This window comes from Amblyomma maculatum, chromosome 5, assembly GCF_055883805.1.
Source record: "Amblyomma maculatum isolate TAMU_Amacu chromosome 5, ASM5588380v1, whole genome shotgun sequence".
Taxonomy (NCBI): Eukaryota; Metazoa; Arthropoda; class Arachnida; order Ixodida; family Ixodidae; genus Amblyomma; species Amblyomma maculatum.
Window position 1 is genome coordinate 82,934,760 of NC_139348.1, and position 27,353 is coordinate 82,962,112.

Here is a 27,353-nt window from a genome sequence, read left to right on the forward strand (position 1 = left end):
AACGTATCAAACAGATCAATTCTCTGTTTTAAGGCAAGCGTACAGCTCATCCTTAGTTCATAATATCTGAGCAACGTCATCAGGAACGCTTTAGTCGGCTTATTAAGAGGTCATGAAATACGCCATTGTGGCTGTGGCTTCGACCGACACCCCTCACATGGCGATTCGGAGTATGTGTGTTCGGCGCAAACAATTTTAGTTCATTGTCATTATTAGTTGGCCTAAATATCAGCTAAAAGGAGAGGCACGCAGAACAGCCCAGTGTGAATTTGATTTTTTATTAAACTTCTCAGGTCAATAAGCATGCACTGAAGACAGGTTTTATTAAACACATTTATTCAATGTTGATGGGCTGCGTAAGCACTATGCCCAACTTGGCCATTTGAACTTGTCCCCACAGATGGACTGTAGCCCTGAGGGCGCGGTACCGAAGGGTCAAAGCACATTCCTACATGGGGTCTACCATATTCTGGATAGCAGGCACAACGGGGTCGGCATTGCGGTGCCAGCCCATATGGATAGCACTGCCAGGGGCAAAAACGGAAAAGCCATTAGTTGAGCAAATATAGTACTGAGCAAGTAGACATATTTTGATTTTAAAAGTCATCTAGATAATTTAATAAACAACATCAAACTAGAATAAATAAATAACAGACTTTCCTAACCGTAATTGGCAATGCTTATATTTGCCGACATTTTAACCGGCAATAATCATTTTACAATTTTTTATACAACCGTTAAAATAATTTTTTTCACTTTCACTGTCGCTCTTGAGCCCCTTGGATCCCGCTCGCCAAGCCTATTTACGATCTGAAAAGCCCCAGGAAATGCGATGCTTCGAGGGCGCCTAATAAGCGACCACTATGCTTCCACTGCGGTGAGGCCGGCCACATCCTACGCCACTGCCCTTACAGACGCATCGGCCTGGGCGGCTTCGCCATTTACACTCCACGATGGGCACGGCTAAGCTTTATTTTGCTTCCTGCACAATTCTAGATAACTCGTAAAATAATATTTATGGCTGGCACAGTTTTTTGCTTTGTTAGTGTACTTGTTGTCTAAGGATTTCGATGCCTGCTACTCGTTTCATTTATATGGCAGTAATATTACGAACACCTATTGGAGTTCCCACTATTCTATTCAGAGTTAAGGAGAGGAACGTGGAAAGTAGTCTTATGAAGCATTTTTGATAATCCGCACATACCTGCATTGTTTGCAATATGTAACGTAACCTGTACGAACAGTCAGTACATAGAATGGCTAGGTTATTGGAATGCAGCGAAGCACTAGAATCGCAGCGAAAAGGTGTCCCACTTCCCCTACACAGACATTATATAAACGTTTTTTCCACAACTAGTCGTTTTGACCCATGGTTAGTCAGCAATTTGTGCTAAAATTAACGAGTTGTCTCAAAATATCATGGCCGAAGAACAAACTATTGAATGGTTGGGAGCATGAGGATGCCTTCCGTAAATCCGGTCCGTTAATTTTAGACAAAACGTAAACGCCTTCATACAATCGCCTGAAGGAATTCGTGATGATATGTGGAAAGCAAGATGAGGTCATTCACAGAGCTGTCGAAGTTCTGCAGCGAACCAAAATATGAACTAGGATTTATGATTCAGGACGAACAAAATGAACACGAAAAAAAAAATAAATAGCATCTAGTTGCTTAGGATAGTATACAGCAGTAATATAAAGATAACTGCAGACAAGATAACAGCAGTAATAGACAGTTGACTGCGTTAGGTGCCAACAGTAGAAATAAGCAATGGAATTCACTCTATATGCTCGTGAATTACTCCTCTAACAGTTGCCTCGGGTGTTATAATTATTGTAATGAAGACGATGCTGATGGGATTTCGTTCATACTCACAAGTGTGGTAAATGTCATCGGCACAGATATTTTGCCTGTGCTGAAATATAAAAGGCCCATAGGGTTCCGCGGAGATGTCCGGTAACAAAGGAAATCAATTAAGGTGGCAGTTCGGGCTTGTTGGTAACACATGTCAAGACCAAATTGCGCAGGGACAACCGAGGGACAAGAAAGAACACACACAAGGGCTCGTGTGTGTGTTTTCTCGCGCCTGGTCTGTCCCTTTGATATTTTTGTTTGGCTAACAAAGTGATTGAGAGCACGTATTGCATGCAACAACACTTAATACTCTGAACGTAAACCCCAGTTATATTGCATCGTAGGGAAAAGGAGTGCAGGCATTCGCTCGTAAAACGAGATCAATGTTCTCGTTCAACGATTGTCAAAGCTGTGACACTTCCGCTCTGTTACGCGTCGACAGATGAGATCCTCCGGCCCCTACAAGGTATGACAAATATGCAAATAAAAAATTAAGATTTCTATACCAACTGAGGGTATTGTAGAATTCGACTTACTGGAAGAAGTCAAATGTGTCAATAATGTAACGAGTAGAAGGCAGCAATCCCTGAACGGATCAGCTTCATACACTGCACTCAGCTTCGTCCTCTTTATCCTCGGTTCCGAGAGGCACACAGCATTACCCCCTCTTCGAAAGCGGCCACTCAACGTTGGGAGTATCCTCGGCATACAGGAGAAGCCGGGAACAAAAAACTGCGCACGAACAAAAGATCACTTCCTCTCATGATATGGTTTCATCAGCCCTACGTGAACAGCTTCAGCACTTAAGCGCCGCCGTATTTAGGGTCCTTGACCCTGAGGAACAACTTCGTAGGTCACATTACTAAGACGCCGAATGACCTCGTATGGCCCAAAGTAACGGCGAAGTAGCTTCTCGGAGATTCCTTGACGGCGCACTGGTGTCCACACCCATACAAGATCGCCAGGTTCATAGTGAACGCCTCTGTGTCGGAGGTTGTACCGACTGGCATCGCGGTGTTGTTGACGCTGAATACGGCGCCATGCTAGTTGGCGCGCTTCTTCTGCCTGCTGCCGAAAAATACCGACGTCCGCATAGACGTTGGTGGCATCGTCGCCGTGGCATAGCGTCCAAACTTATGATGACGGGACGACCGTAGACTAGCTGGAATGGCACAAGACTTGTCGTCTCCTGTGAAGCCATATTGCATGCAGAAGTTGCATACGAAAGGGCTTCATCCCACGTGCGATGTTCAACGTCCACGTACATAGAAATGATGTCTGCAAGTCTTCTATTCAGGCGTTCAGTCAGCCTATTTGTTTGCGGATGGTAAGCAGTAGTCCTACGATGACTTTTGCGGGTAAGACTGAAGAGAACCTGCATTAGTTCGGCCCTATAGACTGTACCGTGGTCAGTAATATTAACCGATGGGGCACTGTGGCGCAGTGCGATGAAGTTGAGAAAAAACTGGACTCGTTCCACAGCAGTTGCATGGGAAAGTAACTGTCTTGGCATATCGCGTTAACTAGTCCGTCGCCACTACTATCCATATGTTCCCTCCCTGATGCGGACGTTGGGAAAGGGCCAAGACGATCCACACCCACTTGCTGGAAAGGGGCTGTTGGCGGAGGTATCGGGTGAAGAAGCTCTGCTGGCTTTAGCGGGGGTGTCTTCCGCCGCTGGCAATCTCGGCATCTTCACATGTAGTGTTCGGTGGCGGTGGCTGCACAGCAGGCTATGGCGGCTCCGGGAAGAATTCTCTAACTTCCTAACGAACGACCTCCGCGAGTGACTGAAACCTCGATGACGATGTTAGACCCTGTAGCTGAAGGTGTATCAGCTCATCTCTCACCAGGGATCGAACAAGCTCCCTTAAGGCGTCACCAGAACCGGTGAAGCCGGAAGCATAGACGGCCGGTGACATGGAGGACAAATCACGGTTATAGTACTGTGCCCTGTGTTGAGGTGTTTGTTCCATTGTGAAGGCCTCCTAGAAAATCTGATGCTGTGCCAGGTGGATTGCGCACAAACCCATCAAATAGTTCTTGTTTCATCCCGCGCATTAGGTGCCGCACTTTCTTCTCCTCAGTCATATTTAAATCAGCCCGCCTGTCCTCGTAGTACATTCGAACACTTTCGTTCGGGGCTTGGCATCGAGATTGCAGTGCCGACTCCGCACGCTCCCATCGGTTGATGGTGGTGTATGTCTCCAACAGCTGGCGACGAAAGAGGTCCCACGATGGTAGCGTCTTTTGGTGGTTCAGGAACTACGTCCGCGCCGAATCTTCGAGAGAAAAGTACACATTATGCAGCTTCCTTTGCTCATCCCAGCCGTTGTAGTTGGCGACCCGTTCAAATTGGCCCATCCATTCCTCAGCGTCGTCATAAGACTCGCCATAGAAGGGCAGTAGCGTTCGACACTGGAGCACGACAAACTGGAGTGGGCTCTCTCTGTTAGCCATAATGGTCGTGTTCGATCTATGCATGGTGGTCAGAGGTGTCCAGGACAAAGGCCCGTACTCTGGCGACTGACCTCGGAGGCGGCGGCTGGTGCTGCGGTGGACCGGTGTCAAATCCGTAGTCACTCTCGGCTGCCCTTGAGGGAGGTACCCAGCCCCTACGCAAGAAAATGTAACGAGTAGAAGGTGGCAATCACTGAACGGATTAGTTTCACAGACTGCACACAGCTTCGACCTCTTTTTCCTCGTTTCCGAGAGGCACCCGGCAATACTAAAATTCAGCAGGACTTGTCGGGCTGCTTGGAATGTATTTTGTAATACCCATGATAGGCTATGCGCAATAACGACGGCACGAAGAAATAGACATGCGAGGACAAGCACAAACTACCAAACTAGTTTAAACACTAATTAACACCTCTCAATATAGCACACGTCAGCGTATGCCCGGCGGATGCACCCACAACAAGGCTGGTTGTGGGTGCATCCATAATACCCTAAAAAAACAGATTGCAACAATGCACTTTCGCTATTGCATAAGAGTAGAAACGAATTGCTGACGCAATTTTACGCGTTCTTCATCAAACATCTTTCCCTTATTTGATGCTCCTTGGTACTGCTGCCCCGGATAATAATCTTGATTTCATTCAGCCGCGAGTGGTATTGCATATTGGGCGATGTCGTTCAAATTCATGTTACACTCCTCATATTTTACCGTGCGTTCATGCTCCTATGCACGAATAATAATGTAGCGTGAAATGAAATGACGGCCTGTTTGAAATGACGGCCTGTGGGTCGAGGGGCGCAAAGAAGAGACAAGAAAGAATGCGACACCACATTTGCACACACTATAAATTGCTTATTAGAAGAAAACGTGCATATTGTCGCGAATTGTTTAAACCTTATCTGTTCCTGTTTGACAGCCGCTGGAATTGCGGCCTTATTATTGTGATTCTAGCGCGTTGCGACGTTATCTAGATCGTTCTGAGCATACTTTGAATTGAGCGTTGATGAATGCGACGGCCATTTTTTTTTTCGACAATCGACGCGCACGTTTGTTGCTATCGCCGCCGCCGAGTAGCTTAGTTCTTTTCCGGGCGCAGGTCAGCCGAATAAAGACTTTCTTCAGTGCAGTCACCGACTCTTCATTTGTGTTGCGGCCTTATTATTGTGATTCTAGCGCGTTTTGACGTTATCTAGATCGTTCTGAGCATACTTTGAATTGAGCGTTGATGAATGCGACGGCCATTCTTTTTTCGACAATCGACGCGCACGTTTGTTGCTATCGCCGCCGCCGAGTTGCTTAGTTCTTTTCCGGGCGCAAGTCAGCCGAATAAAGAGTTTCTTCAGTGCAGTCACCGACTCTTCATTTGTGTCATCGACCTTGTCATCACCACGTGACATCGGATGGAGGTGCTGCCCTTCATCCTTCAAGCGAAGACCCCAGCCTTGTTCATGTCGCCCTGGGGGACCAGCCAACAGGTCACCGAGCCAGCCACTGACTTCAAGGGCTACAACCCGAATACGGTCTGCTGCCTGACCCCGTTCGACACCGGAAGGCATCAACTGTGAAAATGGTCCAGTCAACAGCACTAGTTGCCTTGGTGCAGCCCCGGGAGCCCCCCATTTTCCAAGGACTTCCCACTGAGGATGTGGAGGACTGGATGGGCCTCTTCGAAGCCCCAGGAAGTGCGACTCCTGGAAGACTGCTAACAACAAGCCATTATGCTTCCACTGCAGTGAGGCTGGCCACATTCGATGCCATTACACGGAACGATGAATCAGTCGGCGCGGATTCGCAGTCGGCGCTCCACGACTACGCCCAGGTGAACGACCGTAAGAAATTGACAACTATCTGCGAAGCGGTCAAATTGCGCCATCAAGCCGTCGGTTCAGGTCCCCATCACCGTACAGGGCCCGCTTTGCGTCGCCAGGCCGTAACTACGATGAGAGTGTGCGCTGAATGTCCCCAAGCCCACGCAGGGGAAACTAAATAGGGCAACCTTTGGAGGTAAGGTTGCTTCACGGTGAAAACACAAATATCCTCCATCACCGACGATGAGTGACGACGCAGCCATTAAATCGCGGATCCACAAGACGACAACGTCGACCAGATCACAACCAGACTTCAAGTTGACATCGCCTCCTAACGACGTTACGATAATGTGCCCCAGCCGCAACCTCAGCACGAGACTTAGCAGAGATTGAAAACCGAAGCCAACGTGTAATGCGAGGACTCGAACAAGCGACTTTGAGGTTGCTGTCGACGGCAGCATGGTTACCGCCTTAGTGGACACCGGAGCTGACTACTTCTTATCAGTGGAGCGTTCGTCGCCTAGCTCAAGAAAGTGACGACCACTTGGGACGGCCCGCTAATCCGCACCGCTGGTGGTAATCTTACTACGACGTCGGGGCGATGCATAGCAAGGTTTACAGTAAATGGACGTACCTAACCTACCAGTTTCATTGTCCTACAGCAGTGTTCCCGCGATGTGATTTTAGGTATGGAGTTCCTAAGTGAATATACGGCTATCATCGACCTGCGATCTAAGCTTATCGAGCTCTCTGCAGACAAAGCCATACCTGCTACGACAACTTCAACGCAACACGTCGCTCTAAACGTCCTCGATGCGGAATTGACCTTGTAGTCTGCGATCAAGCCTTGTAGTCTGCGTGGGTAGCGCAGACATCGAAACCGCAGAAGGCATTGTCCAAGGAAATATCCAATTGCTCTTGGAACAAGGTATCGGCGTCGCAAGAGGCATCGCAAAATTCTGGAGAGGACAGGCTCAGGTGCTGGTAATAAACTTCACTTAAGAATACCAGCATCTCAACAAGGAAACGATGATCGCTTTTCTCGACGAATTAGCGGACCTCCGAGATGTATCCGCCCTCCACGGCCAACCCATGGAATACACACCTGACCAATTTCGTCAGCCTACATATGACATCAACCCGGCATTAACCCACAGCAGAAAAGATCAAATTCGCAGTCTTCTCCGAAGCTACAGTGAGTGCGTCTCGTCATCGTCGAAGCTACGACAAACACCACTCGCCAAGCACCGTATTATAAGGGACGAACCCACTCCACCTCTGTGCCAAAGAGCCTACAGCGTATCGCCGCGAGAACGTCAAGCCATCCACGAGCAAGTCGATGAAATGCTCTGTGACCACGTTATTCAGCCATCAAAGAGCCCCTGGGAGGCACCAGTCGTTCGGTGAAGAAGACGGGACACTTCGCTTCTGCGCCGATTAGCGCCGTCTAAACAGCATAGCCAAGAAAGATGTTTACCCTCTTCCTCTCATCGATGACACTCTCGACCGGCTCTGTAATGCAAGGTACTTCTCATCGATGGATCTAAAGAGTGGATATTGGTAATTGAAGTCGACGTAAGAGATTGCGAGAAGACCGCATTCATCCCTGATGAAGATGGCACCGTTGATGACGATGGCACCCAGCTTTACCAGAAGCGTGCAGCAATTAATGAGGATCCGTCTGATGGCATCTTCGTAGCAGGTAAAGAATTTGCTACAAATACATTTTTGCTGTGAGAAAAAAAATTTCGGAGAAGACATGGAATGCGCAGCTTTGTTTGGCTTCATTAGACGACGCACCAAAAGTAATAGTAAAATAGTCTAAACAGAAAGCGTCAAAACGAAGTATGCCACTTCTCAGTGGCACCTCATTTTGGTAGTGAAATATGAAGACAGAATTGGCTACCAATGTAGTGATAATATATATAGACCTCTTTATATAATATATATGACCATTTGACAAGGCTACCGTCAAATTGTCATGCATTAAAATATTTCGATCTTACCGAATTATAAAGAATGCTTTTCAACTTTGCCTTACTAATGCTGCTTGCACAAACGTTGCAAAACAAATAACGCCCAGCGTAGTGATTTCAGTCGCCTAGTTTAAAGAAGTTCTTTATGTATTTATTGCACAATACCATAACATTCGTTTTTCTTGGTTCAATTGCAGATAATAAATGTGCAGCTTACCACTTTTAGGCACCGTTGATGTAAAGCCATGAAAACATTTAAGGTACCAGCCCTAAAATAGAGGAGCGCAAGTATGAAGAGAAACTTGAAAATAATTGTTCAGGTCAGTATACGTACAAATCAATGGCTTATACGGACAATAGAAATCCTCAATTTATTTACATATCAGTTGAATACTAAGCTAGTGCAGAGCAAAATTATCAAATGTAGTGGTGTTCGAACTTGAGCTCATGCCATAAATGTGTGTTGGATTCACTAACAAGTAGGTATTCTAAAATGCAGCTTTCTTAGGTAAGAGAGTAAAGCTATCTTTACAAGTGCTCAACTGTACGGCACAATTTGTCTTGCAGTAAAAAGGAGAAGAAACCGCGAAAGACAATTAGAACACTCCGTAGTTCTGAATTACCCATCGTAAAAAAATTAAATTTGCTGAACTGTTTTAAATACTTCGTTAACTGCTGGAGGGAATTAACGCAACATTGTAAAATCATTGAAACGAAAAGACTAGAAGAACAGATCCAGGTCTCAATTTTTTTTCATAATTGTTCAGTATTTTAGTTTTGCAAGTATTCTTAGCCTGTAAAATTTTTATCAAACAGGAAAACTATCGCACACGGTACGATATATGAGAACAGACCACATTTGCAAGCCCTGTGTAGTTTCCGACAAACTGACATGAAATGGTGAATATGCAATATTCTGCTTTGCGGAGGTTTTGTATTGGGTTTCACCGAACCTAACAAGCAGAAAATTGTATGTGCGGTTTCTTGGCGTCAATCCTTCCAACCACTTCGTTTTAATTCAGCACTAAAACCGCTTCTTACGTTGTTAGGGCAGACTGGGTGGAATCTTGGCATAGTCTAGTTGATGCAGTTTTGTTGAAACGTGATGTGGCGCAAAATAATGTTCAGGCAACTTAACAGACATGACATGCAGCTGTCATCTGTTTCTAATAGTTTCTTTTCTCTTCTATCGCTACTAAAAACCTGAGGGAGAGGTGTTTGCTTTTAAAAAAAATATCGGCCTCTAGGTCATAGAAAATAAAACGATTTAAAAACACAAAACAGTTTTTGTACATTTAGCTGGTGAATACGTGGTGCTTAGAGTCTTGACAATTAACATCAATTGAGGCCTTCCTATATGCCGCTACTTCCAGCATCATGTGGTATTCTGTGCTAACATTGCCGAAGTTGGAGGCACGCGGTATTTCATGCAAAGGCGCAGAAAATGTGTGGTTCCATTCATATTTTCAACAAACTAGGAGAGAAATGAAGTCAAACATCTGTATAGAACAAATGCATTGTGTAACAGAGGGTCTCTAGGTGTCTGACGAATTCAGGCCCAGTTCATATTTACTGTGAACTCATCTAGAACCAAGACTAGTAGCAGCGAAGACCGATTGGCCTTACAAAGAAGGAATTGTGCTCCCCAGCGGCTATTTTGCTGATTTATAATTAACACACGTAGCAGCGCTGTCATTTTCTCCACTGCGGCAACTTACTTGCGTAGGTCGACAGTACAGCGAAGACCCCTCTGGAAAATCCAAACTCCGCAGTAGCCGTGGCAACCGCCACCAAAGAAAAGAAAAAAATCGCTAGGCCGAAAGACAGATCATTTCCATGACTGCCGATGGAGTAGCTTAGCGATAAGCGTAGCTGAGAGCGCAAAAGACAACGAGCTCGCTCCCGTTCAGCGGTGGCGCTAAGTAGTAAGCTGTATGAAGCGGAAGGAAACATAGACAGCATACATATAACTACGGCGCATAAGCCGGTGGTTGCAATACGGAGCTTACAAAATGGCAATATTCAGCGAGCGCTTGAGGCAATTTCCTTCTGATTGTATTTATTCGGACTTAGGCCCTATGCTTGAGCATTCTTTATCGTACATTCTTCACCAGAGTTCAAGATGCGTGCTTTTAGCTATTTTGAGCATCTTCTCTTCGTTCAACGCATTTGGAGATGTGTTTCGTGCCGATTGGTGCGATGAGTGTAACCAGTGCAGGAACATGCAGGCGAGTGCAGTTCACCCGTGACCCGAGGTTTTAAATAACGGTGTTTTAGTTGAACATTGACAGGGATGCCGTTAGTGGCCGTAACAAGAAAGACCTAGCAAAACAGTACAGGATCAGTGAATGATTGCTGTCAACGTTCCTTAAGGGCTACAGAAAGGAGTTGGGGGCGTAAGGCTACTGATAACAATGCTCAATGTGTAGAACAAGTGCTTTTGAACAATCTACAAAAATATATTTCCTTCGATCAAAGCAAACGGCTTATATTAACATTTAAAACATCGTTTTTTGGAAATCGCAGACAGAGTGGGTGGTGCGTTATGGTGAACTTTGGAAGTATTCCTGCAACGCTGACTTCTCCGATGTCAGGCTGCAATTCCCTGAAGCTAGGATGTCAGGGAAACACTTCCAGTATACGTGAAAATTGTCTGCTGGCTCCCAGCGGGACCCATAAAACGCGCGACAGGTAACTAAATCACTTCGCGCAAACGGATCAGACAGTCTCGCAACAAACTATTCGGGAACATGTCGTTGTGCCCCACCAAAAGCTATGAGGAATTTTCTCTCGGACACTAAGAGTAGAACACTAGATTATTTGGTTATTAGAACTATTGTGAGACATTACACCAGCGATGAACAAATACGCAGACAAACGAAAAGTAGTGCGATACTATAAGAAGCCGGCAAAAGTCGTCAGCGATGCTTGTAGAGAGCAAATTAGGCAGATTGAGGACGGTCGCCGAATGCCCATCTTCTCGTGCTTGTCTTATTATAGGATGGGCCTTCCTGTAATGCGATGACAAAATAAGATTGTTTGTTATAACGGTGAGGCCGCTGAACTATTCCAAAGTGCCGTAGGCCACCGCGCACTCCTGATCGATAAAATCTGTTTGAGTTACTCATACGAACATACGAAGTTTTCTTCCGAAACATGCTGTTTTATAAAGTGGTGTGCCATCGTCCCGGAGCAGCGTACTAATCCTAACGGAAACGTGGCTTATGGATGATGTCATTTCCAGTGACGTGTTGTTGTAACTGCCTAATTTGAATATTTTCTGCAGCGATCGTACAGGTCCATGAGGTCGAGGCGTCCTTGTTGCGATTGATTTACAGTTACCACGCTCCCGTATTAACATAAATTCAAGACTAAAAATACTATAGCCACCTGTCGCGCCACACCAAAAATGTTTTTGCCAGGCGTATTTTACCAACCTCCAAGAAGTCCACAGTTTTCTCACGAACTTGATAGCGTACTGATCAGCCTTACGTAAATGCGGAAATTATTCTTTCGGAGATTTCAATTACCTGGACCATGCTGGAAAAACGAAACATTCCTGACGAGTGGTTCCAAATCTAGACAATCTGGGGATGTTTATTCATACTTTAACCTACACAAATTGGTGTGCCAGCCAAAACGTGTTGCCCGCGGCTCTTAAAACATTTTATATCTTGTACTAAGTACAGATTCCAGAAGTTTATTTATACCCAACTTACAAAGTTCAGTTCAGTTCAGTTCAGGCGTTCAGTCGTGTCCGACTCTTCGTGACCCTATGGACCATGTCACGCCACGCTTTCCGGTCTCTCACTATCTTCTTAACATCACATAGCTTCATCTGCAATGCCTCGAGAATGCCATCTAACCATCGCGTTCGCTGCCTACCCCTTCTCCGGCGACCCTCAACCTTTCCCAACATCAAATCTTTCTCCAGCGACTCCTCTCTTCTCATCAGATGACCAAAGTAGCTGAGCTTTAACTTTAGAATTTGACCCTCCAATGAGCAGTCAGGGTTTATGGTCGACAATATCGACTGATTTGATCTTCTGGCAGTCCATGGAACTCTTAAGAGTCTTCGCCAGCACCACAATTCAAACGCGTCAATTCTTCGGCGGTCAGCCTTTTTCACAGTCCAACTCTCGCATCCATACATCACAACTTACAAAGTACATGAGTGTTAAATACCTGTCTTTGTTCACGCAATCGCTTGCTACAGGAAGCCTACAGGATAAATGGAAAGTGGGGAAGGTTGTTCAAGCACATAAATCAGGTGACGAAGAATCTTCCTTTAACTACGGCCCCATTTCTCAAACCAGCATCCTCTGCAAAACCATGGAACATGTTTACTTTCATATTATGAACCATCTGGATGATAACAACTTTTTTCATCCTTTACAGTATGGGTCCCAGCTCGCCCTTTTTCTTCATGATTTGCATAACAGTCTCGACCATTATCTCCGAATTGATGCCATTTTCTTAGATTTTGCGAAAGACTTTGGCCCCGTCTCTCATTCTCATGAACGTCTGTTACCAAAGACGGAGCCGCTAAATGTAAATTATAACGCCCTTGCACAGATTAGGGCATTTCTAACAAAACGCTCCCAGTTTCATTTCGTTAAAAGGCAAAATTTTGCCACCCTGGCTGTAACATCAGGCATCCCACAAGACTCGATCCGTTAGCCCACTGCTGTTTCTGATCTATATTAACAATTTTCTTTTAAAACTAACGTGTAGCGCTCGCATGTTTGTAGATAATTGTGTCATGTATTGCCCAGTGACTAACACAACGCATCAAGGAGCCTCTTCAAAACGATCTTTCTCAGGTTCATCGCTGGTGAGAAAATGGATCATGAGGTTAAACGTCAACAAATGTCAACAAATGCAACTTTCTTTCCATTCATTAGGTCTACGCTAGAATTTTTATCTGCTATCTGGCATCAATATCAAAGAAGTATATATAATGCCCTCTCAGCTTTTCAAAATCGTGACGTAAGATAAATTCATTCTAACTATTCCTCCAATAAGAATGTAACAGCATTAAAACTTGAATCCGAACTTTTATACCTAAGCACTCGCTCATGGCACAGCTAGCCTCTGCTAGTTCTATAAGATATTTCCCACTGAGTCTATTATCACAAGTACCTAACACCATTTTCACGCATATATCACCTCACTGCGCATTTATTTCACGTTGCTCGACCCCTCACTAAAACTGCTACGTTAGATGGGTCATTATTTCCTCAAACAACAATTGACTGGAGTGGCCTTTCTAACGTCATTGCTTCCTTTATCTGCTTATCGACGTTTGTGACGAATATTCCTCCTCACTTTTGAAAATTGTGTTTTCAACTATGATATGTAATCGCGTCCTTTATGTTACCTCCAAAGGAATATTTAGGGCGATAAAAATAAATGGAATAAAATACGCGCACCGCCTCTTCACAAGATGCTGACGCTGCCTGCTACACGCGCTTTGCAGGCACACATGCCAGTCTTATTGCTTTCTGAGAAAGCCAAGCAGTTTTCTCATGCTTTCGCTGTTGCATACACGTCCTAGCTAACCAGCTGATTACTGACGAGCTCCAAAAAGCGCCATGACATCACTTTCAAAAGCTTGGCTGGAGAAGAAACCAATGCATCTCACGATAATACTGATAGCGGGAAGGAATCAGAGCTGCTCAGTCCGCTATGACCACGTAGCAGATGGCATACTGACTATGTAAGAAACTGCCCTTTTTCTAAGCTGCTTCCTTATAAAACATTCTGCGGAAGACAAGCGGTTGCAATGGCGGCATAAAGTCGAATGAACGCTCGCATATGCTGGCTTCTTTTAAAGTTGCAGGTACAGAGTAGCGGAATCCATTTGTACTTGAATGGTGAGCCTACTCGCATTGATTCGAAGGCGTTCTTAATCTTCCAGCCAATCATGAGGTCAAGAAACAAGCTTGGATGTCGGCTGCGTTTCTTCAAGCCTGGCTTCTGCAAGAGGAGAAAATGTTGCTGCCACCGAACTGTGAGAAAGACCTCCTCTTTTATAACTTTGCCGAACGCCATTGCACTCGTGTTTTTGCTCCGCTATTGAACATAACGCTTATCCACTAACCCAAGCCCTCACCTTGCTACATTTTGACAAATAAGACTACGCACTTCTAAATGTACACACTTTGCGCTTTAGACTGTCAGAACGAAGACATTTTGAGCGTCGTGAATAAAACTTTCAACAATCATTAGAAACACACTAGTCCTGGTCATGACTTTGAATGTCTTAAAGATGTAATGGGCGATATAGTTATGTACAATAGATCGCCTTTCTGATTGACTCATGACTAAACTATAATGACACACATGACGCGACATTTATATACCACTCGTCCTTACACACAAATTAATGACTGCCAGACATCTTAATAATACATCGTCTCAGATTTCATATTCAGCTTCGATGTTCGCACACGCGTTTTCACAAACACATCCAAGTAAGGCTTTCCCTTTAATAATAACACCCTGTCGAGCTTTCGTCGCATCAGTCGAATCTGTTATGCAACCGACTAGATGGCACTCTACGCATGAGAACGCGTGGTCTCTCCTACGCCATATACTAAATAAGTGCTCCTCTAGCTCGAAAAGTAACAAACAAACCAGCAAACTCCTGCACGAGGTAGAGAAGAAAAGGGAAGACCTTGAAGTAGCTGTTAAAGCCATATACTTTATCGACCTAAAAAGGGGACCTTTTACCATCATCAGCAGCAGCTTGACTATACCCACTGCAGGGCGAAGGCCTCTCCCATAATTCTCCAATTAACCCGGTTCTGAGCTCGCTGCATCCACTCGATCCCTGCCAACTTCTTAACCTCATCCGCCCACCTAACTTTCTGCCGCCCCCTGCTACGCTTTCCTTCCCTTGGAATCCAGTTTGTTACTATAAACGACCATCGGTTATCCTCTCTTTGCACTACACGTCCGGCCCATGTCCATTTCTTCTTGATTTTCACTAGAATGTCAGTAACTTGAGTTATTTCTCTGACCCACTCTGTGAGCTTCCTATCTCTTAATGTTACCCCTACTATTTTCTTAATCTATAACCCTCTGGGTTGTCCTCAACTTAATTAGAACCCTCTTTGTTAGCTTTCAGGTTTCAGCCCCATATGAGAGCACAGGTAAGATGCCTGCACAAGTAAGTAGAGGCAAGGGGTCATTTACCGACCTGCAAAGGAACCACCAATTCAGAATCGCATGCTACCATCGCAGAGACGGACGTGTGGGCTGCGTTGGGACAGCCTCGCACTACATTCGCCCCACTTTTAGAAGGAATTACTAGCAAATCGCTTGCAATTGAGACTCAAAATTATTAGCCGCTCTAACTAGTTACATGAACCACCTTTTGGAGAAAGTGAGACTGCCTGGGAAATGCTGCTAAAGTAACTTTCATCACAGGCCTAAAAAGCCTTGAAACCTTAAGGAGATGATATCCAGCTCTCAAACCTCATGCGCCGGAAAATGCATGGAGCCTATGGTTCTAAGATAGATAAACACAAAAAATCGTAGAGTGGCCTGAGCAGTTCTATAGTTCTAAATCATCTTAACCGCTATATAGAGAAATAACAAATTCTCTCACCAGCCATGCTGGATTTCATAGAGGACTCTCGACTCACGACTGATGTTGCAGCTTCAGAAAGATGTGCTATATCCCGTTTTTCCACACACAACCAGAGCTATCTTGCATTGAACTTGACAAAGGCTTTTGACACCGTTGCTCACACCTCAATTCTGCAATCAGTAACCGACCTAAATGTCGGCTTTGGAACGCATGATTATGTTGTTGCTTTTCTGAGCGACAGTCTGTCTGCTTACAATTAGACACAGAAAACACCTATACTTGCATTGCACTTGACAAAGGCTTTTGACACCGTTGCTCAAACCTCAATTCTGCAATCAGTAACCGACCTAAATGTCGGCTTTGGAACGCATGATTATGTTGTTGCTTTTCTGAGCAACAGTCTGTCTCCTTACAATTAGACAGAGAAAACACCTAACTCCTCACGCTAGGAAGCAAATTAATATCCCTGGCAGCAGTTTTGTCCCCGTTTTGTTTCAACATTTGTATTATCTAGTTAGTGCGTAATCTTGCCAAACATCCACCGGTAAATCACTCCTTGTACGCGGATGACATCACCATCTGACTACGTACCGGTAACCATGGCGAAATCAAGTCCAAGTTACAGCTGGCCGCTGACGCTGTTGCTACGCATGCCAGCAGGATTGATCTCAGCTGTTCGGCAGATAAATCAGAACACTTAATCGTGGGCTTCAAAAAACGGACGCTTAACATACGGGCCATACTAAACGAAGCCCCTATCCGCAGGGATAATAAAATCAGAATTCTAGGCTTTATATTTCAGACAACGGCTCCTACACCGAGACCATAAAGTTGACCCACACTGCGATTCTCAATATCGCTTCACTCACTAAGCGTATATCCAATCAGCATGGTGGCATGAAGGAGGCATACATACGTCGCCTCATAAGGCATTTTGCCTCTGCCGAATCACCTATTCTATCCCATACTTCTACCGCACACCCACATGACTGAGCGGCTGAATATACTCATGCACAGCTTACAAATATGCTCTCACACCAACTAAACGCCCACGGTGAAAATTCTTCAAATAGGGATGCACAAAACCCTGCGGGAATAGGTAGAAAGCACCGCATCGGCCAATGCCACAGGCTTTCACGCACCGACACTGGTAAAAAAAATCAGCTGTGGTTTATCTTGTGATTAAACCTGGAGCTACGCGAGAGCTAACAGCATGGCTGCGATCAGGTTCGGCTTTTTGAAATTGTTCATGCTTTTAGCACAGAGTAGTTTATTCTATGATTTCAGATTTATTTATGAAATAGAGGGTACTTTTGACCCCTAAAGAGCGATGAGACGAACTCCTCTTTCGCGCCGTGGTCCGAAGCCTGCCACTACGCCACCTTATTGTTCTCACTCCTACCTTCGTGATGACGCGATAGCGCAAGCAATCAGCCAATATATAAAGCCTTCTTTAACCGAGCCATGAACGTACCTACGTTGTCTAGGGACAAAGATAATGCAATTTTTGTGGCAGGACGATTGTGATATCACCCTCCCATATGAAAGGAGAGGCTCGAGCTGGCACGTCTTGTGCATATTATGTTCGGTCGCCCCTCTTAGACCGACTATATGTCAAACACGAATACCTTATTGAGGAAAGCGAGAGAGTGCCAGAACCCTGCAGACGCGCTCTTCGGGTCCTATTCCTTTCCGCAATATGTCCCAAGCACACCATAGTGGTGGTCGCCATGGACGCGCAAAAACGTTAGAGCGATACTATGGTCACCGACACGTGTACTACGTGGACGCCGCCGGGGATATATCGCTACAGTTGTACACAACACAAACACAGTTAACGGGCTAACTTTCAATGCCTACAGCAAAACACATGTGGAAGAGATTGCCATCGCATTCGCTCTCAGTATCCCCGGTTGAAACACATAATCACTGACTCGCGAGGGGCCTGTCGGAACTATTGCCTGGACTGGACTCCACCGCTTGCCTGGCGCATACTGCAATGTAGGTATCGATCAGTTCAGTTCAGTCGTGTCCGACTCTTCGTGACCCTATGGACCATGTCACGCCATGCTTCCCGGTCTCTCACTATCTTCCTAACATCACACAACTTCATCTACAGTGCCTCGAGGATGTCATCTAACCATCGCGTTCGCTGCCTAACCCTTCTCCGGCGACCCTCAACCTTTCCCAACATCAAATCTTTCTCCAGCGACTCCTCTCTTCTCATCAGATGACCAAAGTAGCTGAGCTTTAACTTTAGGTATCGATACATAGACCCAACTCCGCATAATGCATTTGAGTCCCCGGTCACCAGGTACTGAAGGGAAATAAATAGGCCGATCAGTCAGCCCGCGCTCTCTCTTCCCGGGCCAAATCCCTGTCTTTGGAGCCGACTCCCAATCGGGCAATCTGGACTTACATTGAAAGACAACACTGATATTTCCAAGGAGAAGCACCGGCGCTACCCTGCCCATTGTAAGGGACTGGATCGTGTTGATGAGATGCCTCCTCATCAAAATTTCACCAGTACTTTACTGGGCCTGGCGGTGCCTAAACATTTTAGCACATCCTTTGATGGCGCATGTCACTACTGTGGGGAGAGGGCTGACACTTTCCAGATGGTCTGGACATGCTAGTCCAAGCCATCTATTTCTCTTAATCCCGATAGAAGCATAGAGAACTGGAAGGTGGTCTTGCTCTGCTGTCAAGACCTCAATGCTCAAAACGACTTGTTTCATCGGATGCGGGTAGAATTGTCTGCCAATGGGGCACACGCAGAGAGGCTTCATCTAGCATTGCGAGGGGAGGAGGCTATACTTATAACGTATTGTACATGAGTATATAATATGGCTTTTATTTTGGCAACATCAGGTTGTAAACTGTCTTTTTGAGTCTACTGATTTTCTTTTGGAATTTATTATTTGCGAAATCAGTAGGCTTGCGTCGTCAGCGTAACTGATGTTAAATACAAGTGTGGTGGTGTTTATTATATCGTTTATGAAAATAAATAAACTGCTCCGTGTATGGTGCCCTGCGGTAAACTTGAAGTAACATCTAATACAGAGGAGTGATATTCGCTATTTCGCACGTGTGTCGAGCCACAACAGACAAGAGGGGAGAAGATGCGATGAAGATAACGAGATAAGCTGTGGAGCTGGGAACTAGTGTAGTCAACAATGGGTCGCGTCGGAATACCAGTCTTATGCACCTTGGGCAGGCCACACAGACCTGAGGCGGTACCTTTAGTGCACATAATCTTGAGGGAGCGTGCTCTGTGGGACTGAAAGATGAAACTGAAGATATCAGTGAGAAGGTTTTGTAAATATCGCTGAACCTTTGCGTTTGGGTCCTTGTCGAGTCAGCAGTAGGTGGCATCATATTCAGGTAGGTTCTGCACCCTATTCCATCCTATTGACAACCCATGTTTGGCTGAAATATGTACTGAGGTTACCGAAAAATGTTTGGCATTCAAGCTTCTTGTCAAAGATGATTCTTTTCAGCAATTTGGAGAATGTTTATTGTGCATACCTCTCGTTAAAATATTGTACGCGCTTACAGTTGGTACAAAGAAGCAGTATCAGCAGTATTTCACAAAAAGGCAGTTATCAACTGACAATATTAGAATTTCAGGATGCATATTTCTAATTCGTCCGTGCCAAAGGTTTTCGCTTTACCATACAAAAGGAACAATGCATATGTTCTTCCCTACCAAGAAAATGGCGATATATGTCTATCAACTCCTAACAACCACAATCCAGCATCCCTTTTGCAGATGCATTGTGCAGAAACCTTTAGACGTTTATAAGCAGACTGCTTAAGACAGGCAGTGAATCCGTGTTCGATCCTCGGAGCAGGACGAAGTTTTCTTTACAAATAAAGTTTCTTAGAAAGCTTTACAGTTTTCCTTCGTAGGCACGGAATTGCTTTGATTTCACAGTGTTTTACTCTCTTATTTGATATCTACTCCGCCTTCAAGGATTCTCCTAAATATTCGACCAACGCCGCTTCCAATACGAGTTATTGATCAGTTTGCTCACGCCCTACCGTCTCATATCTTTACCGATCTGGTTAGCTCAGTTAGGAGAGCGACTTCTTCGGAAAGACCATGGTCCCCTGTTGGATCCCCGGGGAAGGACGAATTTTTCTCTCTAAGAAAGCGACGTTGGTTCTCTTTGTAGCCATATGGCAGCAATCTGTTCGATGTCAATGAGTAATGACTCGCCTATAGAAGCTTACCGCGCCAGAATGAACGTAACGGAGGTGAACGATAGATGTACTGGTGCCAAAACCTTTATTGATTTTTGCCTAGGGTACTCTGGCGTGAAGTCCTCGTGTTAGCTGCCGCAGGAAATCTGAATCCAGTAACAGATGCTTGCTCTGCTTTTGATGAAACGCGCGCTTGATGGCAAACAAGCCATGTTATTAAAATTGTGAGCTACCAGTCGACACATTACAATTTCGTAAAGCGAGTCATACAGAACCTCGGTATAGAAATATAAGTCTGCTCAGGAGCTATGATGCGAAACAGTGGACACCACCACGAACGGTACAGGAACCTCTTCGCATTGCTCCTTCAACGCCAGATGGCCTCCGGTCCAGCGCTTGTGCAAGTACTCAAACGATGAAATCCGCTCAGAAAGCTCGTTCGCCAGCACACAATACTCGACTCAAGTCCTCAGGGATGCTTCGTACCGGGTTTCCCTAGTTGCTGTTAGGCTGCCGGTGTAATCCAGACCCACTCCAAGAACGCACACGCTTCTTTAAAACATCACGCACTTTTTCCAGGCGTAAGAAATGTGGGGGATCCTGCCACACGCACAGTAAGTGTCAGGGCCTAAAGGTGAATGTGAGGAAGAGGCAACACCTTAGCCCCGATCAGCCGTCCGCTTGAGGTTCGAATCATTCCACCCCTTCCAGCTGCACCGCTCCCTCGTCGGACAACGTACACGCTTGTCACACCATCCAGCCATGCAGCTATAGCGCGGCTTTCCCACATTCCGACGTAAAACAACACCGTAGACGCTCTCTTGTTCTTTCTGTCAGATGATTCGTGTGGCGTGCCCTGGCTGCCAATAGAGTCGGAATGAAGTCACGTGGAGCTCTACAGGTGCGTGAATGCGACGAAGAATGTATAATCACGGCTGTACAGGAACTGGATGAGGTCATCATATAGCAGCCAATATTCCCTTACATAAGCCGCATCTCTTGCTTTCTGCATGCGCACTTTGGATTCGCACTGCTGCCGACGAACAGCTGAAGTTTGAGGTCGAGAAAATGATAACTGCGCTAATGGCTTTTTCCTCACTGGGGCGCTAAAGCTTTCATTTGAAAGGTCGCGTCTGTCTGTTCCCAAACCATCGTGAGCATGAAAATCAACTGAATAAAACAGCTCACGGGTAAATGTCAAACATTGTCTCTCGTTACAGAAAAATATATGTCGACGTAATGTATTACCTCTAGACTAATTACGTATCTGTACATCCACATCGGTCAATTTGAGACAACTATACAGCGTGTATTACACTGGTGATATCTAAACAACTTTGATAATGATGGCAAATTTTGAAGAATGGTAACTCGTACCAGGCTACCATCCCCGCATCAAACCGGTACTTATAAGATATTTTATTGGGCGTCGAATATCTGAAAATTATTCATGTTAGGCGCACCCATATAACATGCTTGACGACCGCCCTGAAATGTTGGGTTCGCCCACAGAGACAATTTTAACATGTATTGTTGCCTTTTAAACTCACAGGGCTTTAAGGTTTGGTTTCTTGCGTGTATGAGCACAGATTGTTTGTTCTTCGTTTCTCTTTTGTGCGCAAGCCTATTCTCTGATTGCCTTGAATACAACTGTGAGAAGGGATGCGGTCGGGAGGCAGCATGCAAAAATGGACGAAATAATATTAAGCATGCTTTCTAAGCACTCCACGAAACTTACAATATTACCTACAAGGTTGCGATAGAGAAATTAAGAGTACGGGGGCTTCAAAAGGGGAAGACCAGTATGAACGAAAGCCTGCCAGTATAACTGAAACACGTACAGCCTTTATCAAAAGTTTACAGCCCAGAGCGTCTACTTCTGAGCGATACTATGTGGCTCGTAATGCATTCCCAAGTTTCCATACGTGCTGAAAGCAAGAAGATTTTTCGTCCTACCCTCTCCAATGCCTAGGACTTCACGATTATTACAGAGTCATAATATACGGCGTAAAAGCAACCTCTCGGGGCTGTAAACTTGTGAAACAGGCTGTACACGTACGGACAAATGTGAACGGGGTACGTTTTCCCGTTCAAATTGAAATTTTTGGAATAGCCAAAAATGATCAAGAAACCAGTGATGAAATCAGGAAAAACGTGTTCAGTGATGTATTTGAACACAAACATGGTGCAAAAGTGGAAACAGTGGAAAGAATACGCAGTCTACGCTGAAAGCGTGACAGCTGCTCGCAACCGATATTGAGGTTTGTAACTAGAAACAAAAAAAAAATAAATTATGAAAACATTCAAGCAACTCAAGAGTATCAACTTATCGGTCTCTTTACGACTTTTCTTCGGTTACTTTACAAAAAGGAAGACAACAGCTAAGGCGCAAAGCATGAAAATGACAGGGGAGTGAACATTATGGCTAGTACACGATACGATTGTCACCGACAAGGTAACGTATACTTGGAATGACCATAGTTCGCGTAGAATAAAATTAGAAAAAAAGGATGCGACGACTGCCATTCCGAACGACAAAGCCCGAACAACACTCGTGATTTTACCCTGGTAAATGGCAACGCATGCAGTATAGTGCATAAAACGCTGTAATTAGAACACCCTCTTTTTTATATCAAACCTGACATTGTATTTTTAACTGAAACGTGGTTACAACCAGAGATAAGTAATTGCGAAATATTTCCACCTAAATATAAAATTATTCGCAGAAATCGAGATACACGATGTCGAGGCGTCGGCATCATCTTAAGGTAAATGTCGAGTTAGTGCCATTAGACGACAGCACCGACAACGAGACTATATGGTGCGAACCTAAGTTGTGTGGTGCACGCTTCATTATCGGAGCAGTTTGCAGGCCACCGAATGCTTCAGTTGTGTTCCTAGAATCAATACATGATTTGTCTCTTTAGCAGCGTCACCTAAAACGCACGACTAATTATTGTTTGAGATTTCAACCTATAGAGTATACAATGAATATACTGGAAATAGGCACCACTGCAAATCCCCAATTAAAATTACGTTCAGCAAGAATCTTACACAGTTAGTACAAGAAGTAACAAGGACTGGTAAACCTCAACATTCTTGTTAGACCTGGTCTTCGTGAACAGTAACATTGGTGAATATAAATTTTTTGTCCATAAAGGTCTGAGTAACCATAAACTTGTTTTGCTGTGTGCGAATGCGGCACTTCATGCGAAGAACAAGCGACAATCCCTACTTTTGCTATTTGTTGCGCTGATGATTAGAGCATTTTATATTATTTAAAAATGTAATTGTTTAATATTGACGGGTGCGACTGAAGTAAACGAGCTATGGAATCACTTTAAACCTATTATACAATACTGATAGGAGAATTTTATTTCTGAACGACAAAAAACGGCAAAAAAAGCAAACAGAACCCGTGTGTTAGGTCAGAAATTATTCATTTTAAGGGACAGCTAAAACGCAGACGAAACAAGATACGAAACCAGTCTGATATATCGCAACTTTCAAATATATAAAAGAAAAATTGCAACTGCAAAAGAAGAGCATTGCTTCCAAACATTAGCTGGGTTTATGAAAGATTCCCTACATAAATTTTGGCGTCATCTTGCTTCATCGACCGATTAACACTAACTAAATTGTTGACTCTGAAGATGTTATTGCAATTGCTCAGAGAATGCTGATAGGTACAACATTCTTTTTTTCACTCTGTATTTTGGCTCAAAACTTAAGAAGGCCAAACAATTCCACGCTTCCCACCATGCATGACATATGTTATCCGCAGAATGAATCCTATCGCTTCTTTTTATCATTGATCCGGAAACAATTTCCGGCCCAGGCGGTATCCCCAAATAATTTTGGAGACGGTATGTGTAATAGGTCCTAAATACTTAATAATTATATTTAAAGCATCAGTCGAACATTATACTTTGCGGTATGATTGGTTGATGGTTAGAGATGCGCCGATTCATAAATCTAGTGATTACACAGGGTTGAGAATTAACTGCCAATATCAATAACCGGCACATGTAGTAAAACTTTAGAATATATTTGATGATTACGAAGGCCCATTTTTTTAAACCGAATAAGCATGGCTTTCGAAGGTGTCTGTCTACAGCTACACAACTCTTAGAAACATTGCATGATTTTGCGAAAGCTGTAGACGAACGTAACTAAACAGAATCTAGAAGTTTGAACCTGTCGTAACCCTTTGACCGCGTTTCACTTTCACATATCTTAACAAAATGAATTCTGGCGTTCATAATATTATTATCACATGGATAAAACCATATCTTGCTAACAGGAAACAAAATGTGGACGTGAATGGTGTAAGATCAGGGATATTGTGTGTGACAACTGGCGTACCACAGGGCTCCGGGCTAAGCCCTCTCCTGTTATGTTACATCAGTGACATAACTGAAGGACTCGACAAAAAATACAGTACGTTTATTTGCAGATAATTGCCTATTCTACTGCAAGATTTCAAACCCTGAGGATAGGGTCGTTCTGAATTTAGCCTTAAAAATGCTCAGTGTTGGTGTGAAAGGTGGAGCATGAAAATAACATATATTAAAACAGTGTGTACAAGAGTAACGAGGAAGAAGAAGAGAATTTCGTCTATAATTACAATTTAGAGGGTAAAATTATATCGTAAACTATCATTTTAAATGTTGCCAGGGGGCGCTCGGAGCGAAAGACGTTAATTAAGATATAATAATAATTAAGATATTAATAATAAGATAGTAATTAAGATATAGGGAGAAAAATGAGCACGATAGCCACTGCTACCACCCCGTTTCAAAGGGGAGGCTCCTATATTCCATCCATCCATCCATCCGTTGAAGTGGCACTCGGAGAAAAAGGAAGAAATGAATCGGCTCACCCGGGGAGACACCCCTTTTGTTTGGAGTCACGAGCAAGAAGCTGCTTTTACCGAGTTGCCTCTCCGTCTCCAATCGCCGCCTATTCTAGCCCATTTCACTTCTTTCTTTTTCTCCGAGCGCCACTTCAACGTATTTCGGATGAAAGTGCCGAGACTGAAATTCACACCGATGCAAACAGTGTGCGCCTAGGCGCCATTCTCGATCAAAAGAGCGCCGGGCAGGAGAAAGTCGTCCGGTATACCAGCAGGTCCCTCTCAAAAGTCGAGGCCAGTTACTTGACGACCGAGAAGGTGCGCCCAGCGATCATCTGGACCACATCAGCGCTCACGTATACGGCCTAATGTGCAGTTGCATACCATCCCCTTACCATTGCACTTACAGAGCGTCACAACAAAGTGGTTGCGAACATAATTGCAGCGTGCACAGGAAGCTGGACGACTCGCCCGGCTACGCGTTAAAGACCAGCAAAGATGAGATGCCCGACGATACAACTTGCGACGACGTGACGCGGAGTACAGGCCAGGAGACCAAGTTCAGATTTCGACGCCAATCCACCCTTGCGGAATAAGTGAAAATCTCTTTCGTCGGTACATCGGCCCATACAGAGCCCTCCGACGCATCCGACTGCTTGATTACGTGGTCATCCCCGATGGTACGACCACTCGCCAGCGGTGTCCAGTGCGTCCGGAAACCTTCCACGTTGTGCGGCTGAAACCATAGTACGCGCGGTAAAGGCCTTGGATATTTTCTTTTCTAAGGTTTCTGTTTAACTTTCTGTGTTTGTTCTGGAATCATAGAGATGATGACTTTTTAAAGGGGCTTACTGCCGCAAACTATTGAAATGTTTGTTGCTTTTCAAGAGCTACAGGCATGCGACATGGCCACAGTGATTGTGGAGCACAGACTGATTTTCTGATATTTGTCAATACCCGATATCGCGAAACACACCTCTATTCCTTTCTCTGCAGTGAGAGAAGCGCCCAGATTAGGGTGCGATGATCACGGACGAGCACAAGTGTTTCCGTAAGGTTTCGGAGTTTTTCGAAAACTCTTGGCTGTTTGTCTAGATGTTTCTGCGTGACTTTAAATTAAGCGCTTCCATTTGAAACCGGCATTCGTAAATCGACGACCGCCGGGCATGCTTGCTGCCACTGATAACTCCATATTGCTTTATTCCTTTGCGGGCGAAAGACAGCCCCATAGAGTTCTTTCTTCGCAACGCTAATCCCTTCATTTGTTCTGTACGACATTGGCACCACCACGTTATAATATATTGAACAGAAAATGTTATTATGCATAATGTACAAACACGTACCAAGTCAATGAAGTCAAATGTTGGTGCTTCTTTTACAACATTCTACAAAAGCTATTTCGTGCAGAAAAATGTGCGAGAATATTTTAACCATCGACAAAGCATTATACTCACTTCACAACAGCCGCAACGGTCAGTAGAAGAAGTAAAATCAACATGCTTCAGTTGATACCAATAATAAAACATAAGCTAATGGCCGACAAAGCGTAGTGACCACGATAATTAAGGCACCTAACCTTTGAGCCAGTTCGTTGAAACAGCTAGAACGTTTGACCATGAAGATAACGTTTCATTACTCACATCTATCAACGCCGATGCATCAGAACGAACAAACAGATCGAAGTTACTCTGTTTTTCCACACGTCGCCACTTGTGGCGGTCGGAATATGAGAGCTAATACTATGCACATAATTATGGCTCAGAATCTGACATTTTGGCCTGCGGCTTATGACATTTTTTAAAAGTCTTCCCGATGCAATGCAAGGAAAAGAATTCATTTCAAACTTGCCTCCCATTACTTATTTTCATGTTTATTCGATGAATGCCTTGAGGCGTGCAAATATAGCATTTTTGTGCTGCTGATAGCTTCCGTGAACCAGCTTCTGGCACGAGCTTTCCTTCAAAAAAACGCCTCTTCAGCGACATCTGCAGACTCGGTTACTCACAGGTTATAAACTTATTTTATTTCAAATCTAATTGCTTAAAATAGCAAACTCGGTAAAACACAACCAATAGCATGACAAAAAGTGGCTGATGTAAGAGTAGGTCCCACATCAGTGTATATTAATCCATGAAAATATTGAAGCCATTCTTCAGAATGTCTTTGAGACAAGAGCAAAGATAGAGTCTTCGTCAATTATTATCCTTTTATAATAATAATAATAATAATAATAATAATAATAATAATAATAATAATAATAATAATAATAATAATAATAATAATAATAATAATAATAATAATAATAATAATAATAATAATAATAATAATAATAATAATAAATAATCAATCTTTTAATGTACGCGGGAACAACCATATGGTCGTCGTGCTGCAGCACAAATAAAAAAAAAATAAAAAAATGAAAATGCGCACACAAGTTTTACACACACAGCTAGAACACAAAAGAAGAAATAAATACCACAAAATGAAACTGGGACGGACAGTGTCGCGGAAAGAAAGAAATCAATGAGTAGCATGTCTTATATGCACAGTGAGAGAATTGTTGAGCACGTCAGGAAAGAAAAACAAACGATAGAT

The 27,353-nt window shown here is 44.2% G+C and overlaps 1 protein-coding gene across 6 annotated transcripts; it reads right to left on the reverse strand.

Annotated features, from left to right (window-relative positions):
• Positions 1-319: 319 nt before the first annotated feature.
• LOC146188600 (uncharacterized) lies at positions 320-26,471 on the reverse strand. 6 transcript variants are annotated; one of them, XM_084603147.1, is made up of 4 exons: positions 26,213-26,471; positions 12,286-12,321; positions 8,318-8,369; positions 320-524 (listed from the first exon to the last, which is right to left on the reverse strand). In XM_084603147.1, exons 1-4 carry the CDS (start codon positions 26,254-26,256, stop codon positions 339-341), a joined length of 318 nt encoding a protein of 105 aa, XP_084459273.1. In that variant the 5' UTR covers positions 26,257-26,471; the 3' UTR covers positions 320-338. The 6 variants fall into 6 exon arrangements, 3 of the variants coding, with proteins under 3 accessions (XP_084459273.1, XP_084459274.1, XP_084459275.1); XR_014707238.1 differs by lacking the exons at positions 12,286-12,321; positions 26,213-26,471 and adding an exon at positions 26,102-26,137; XR_014707240.1 differs by lacking the exons at positions 12,286-12,321; positions 26,213-26,471 and adding an exon at positions 16,289-16,352.
• Positions 26,472-27,353: the final 882 nt, after the last annotated feature.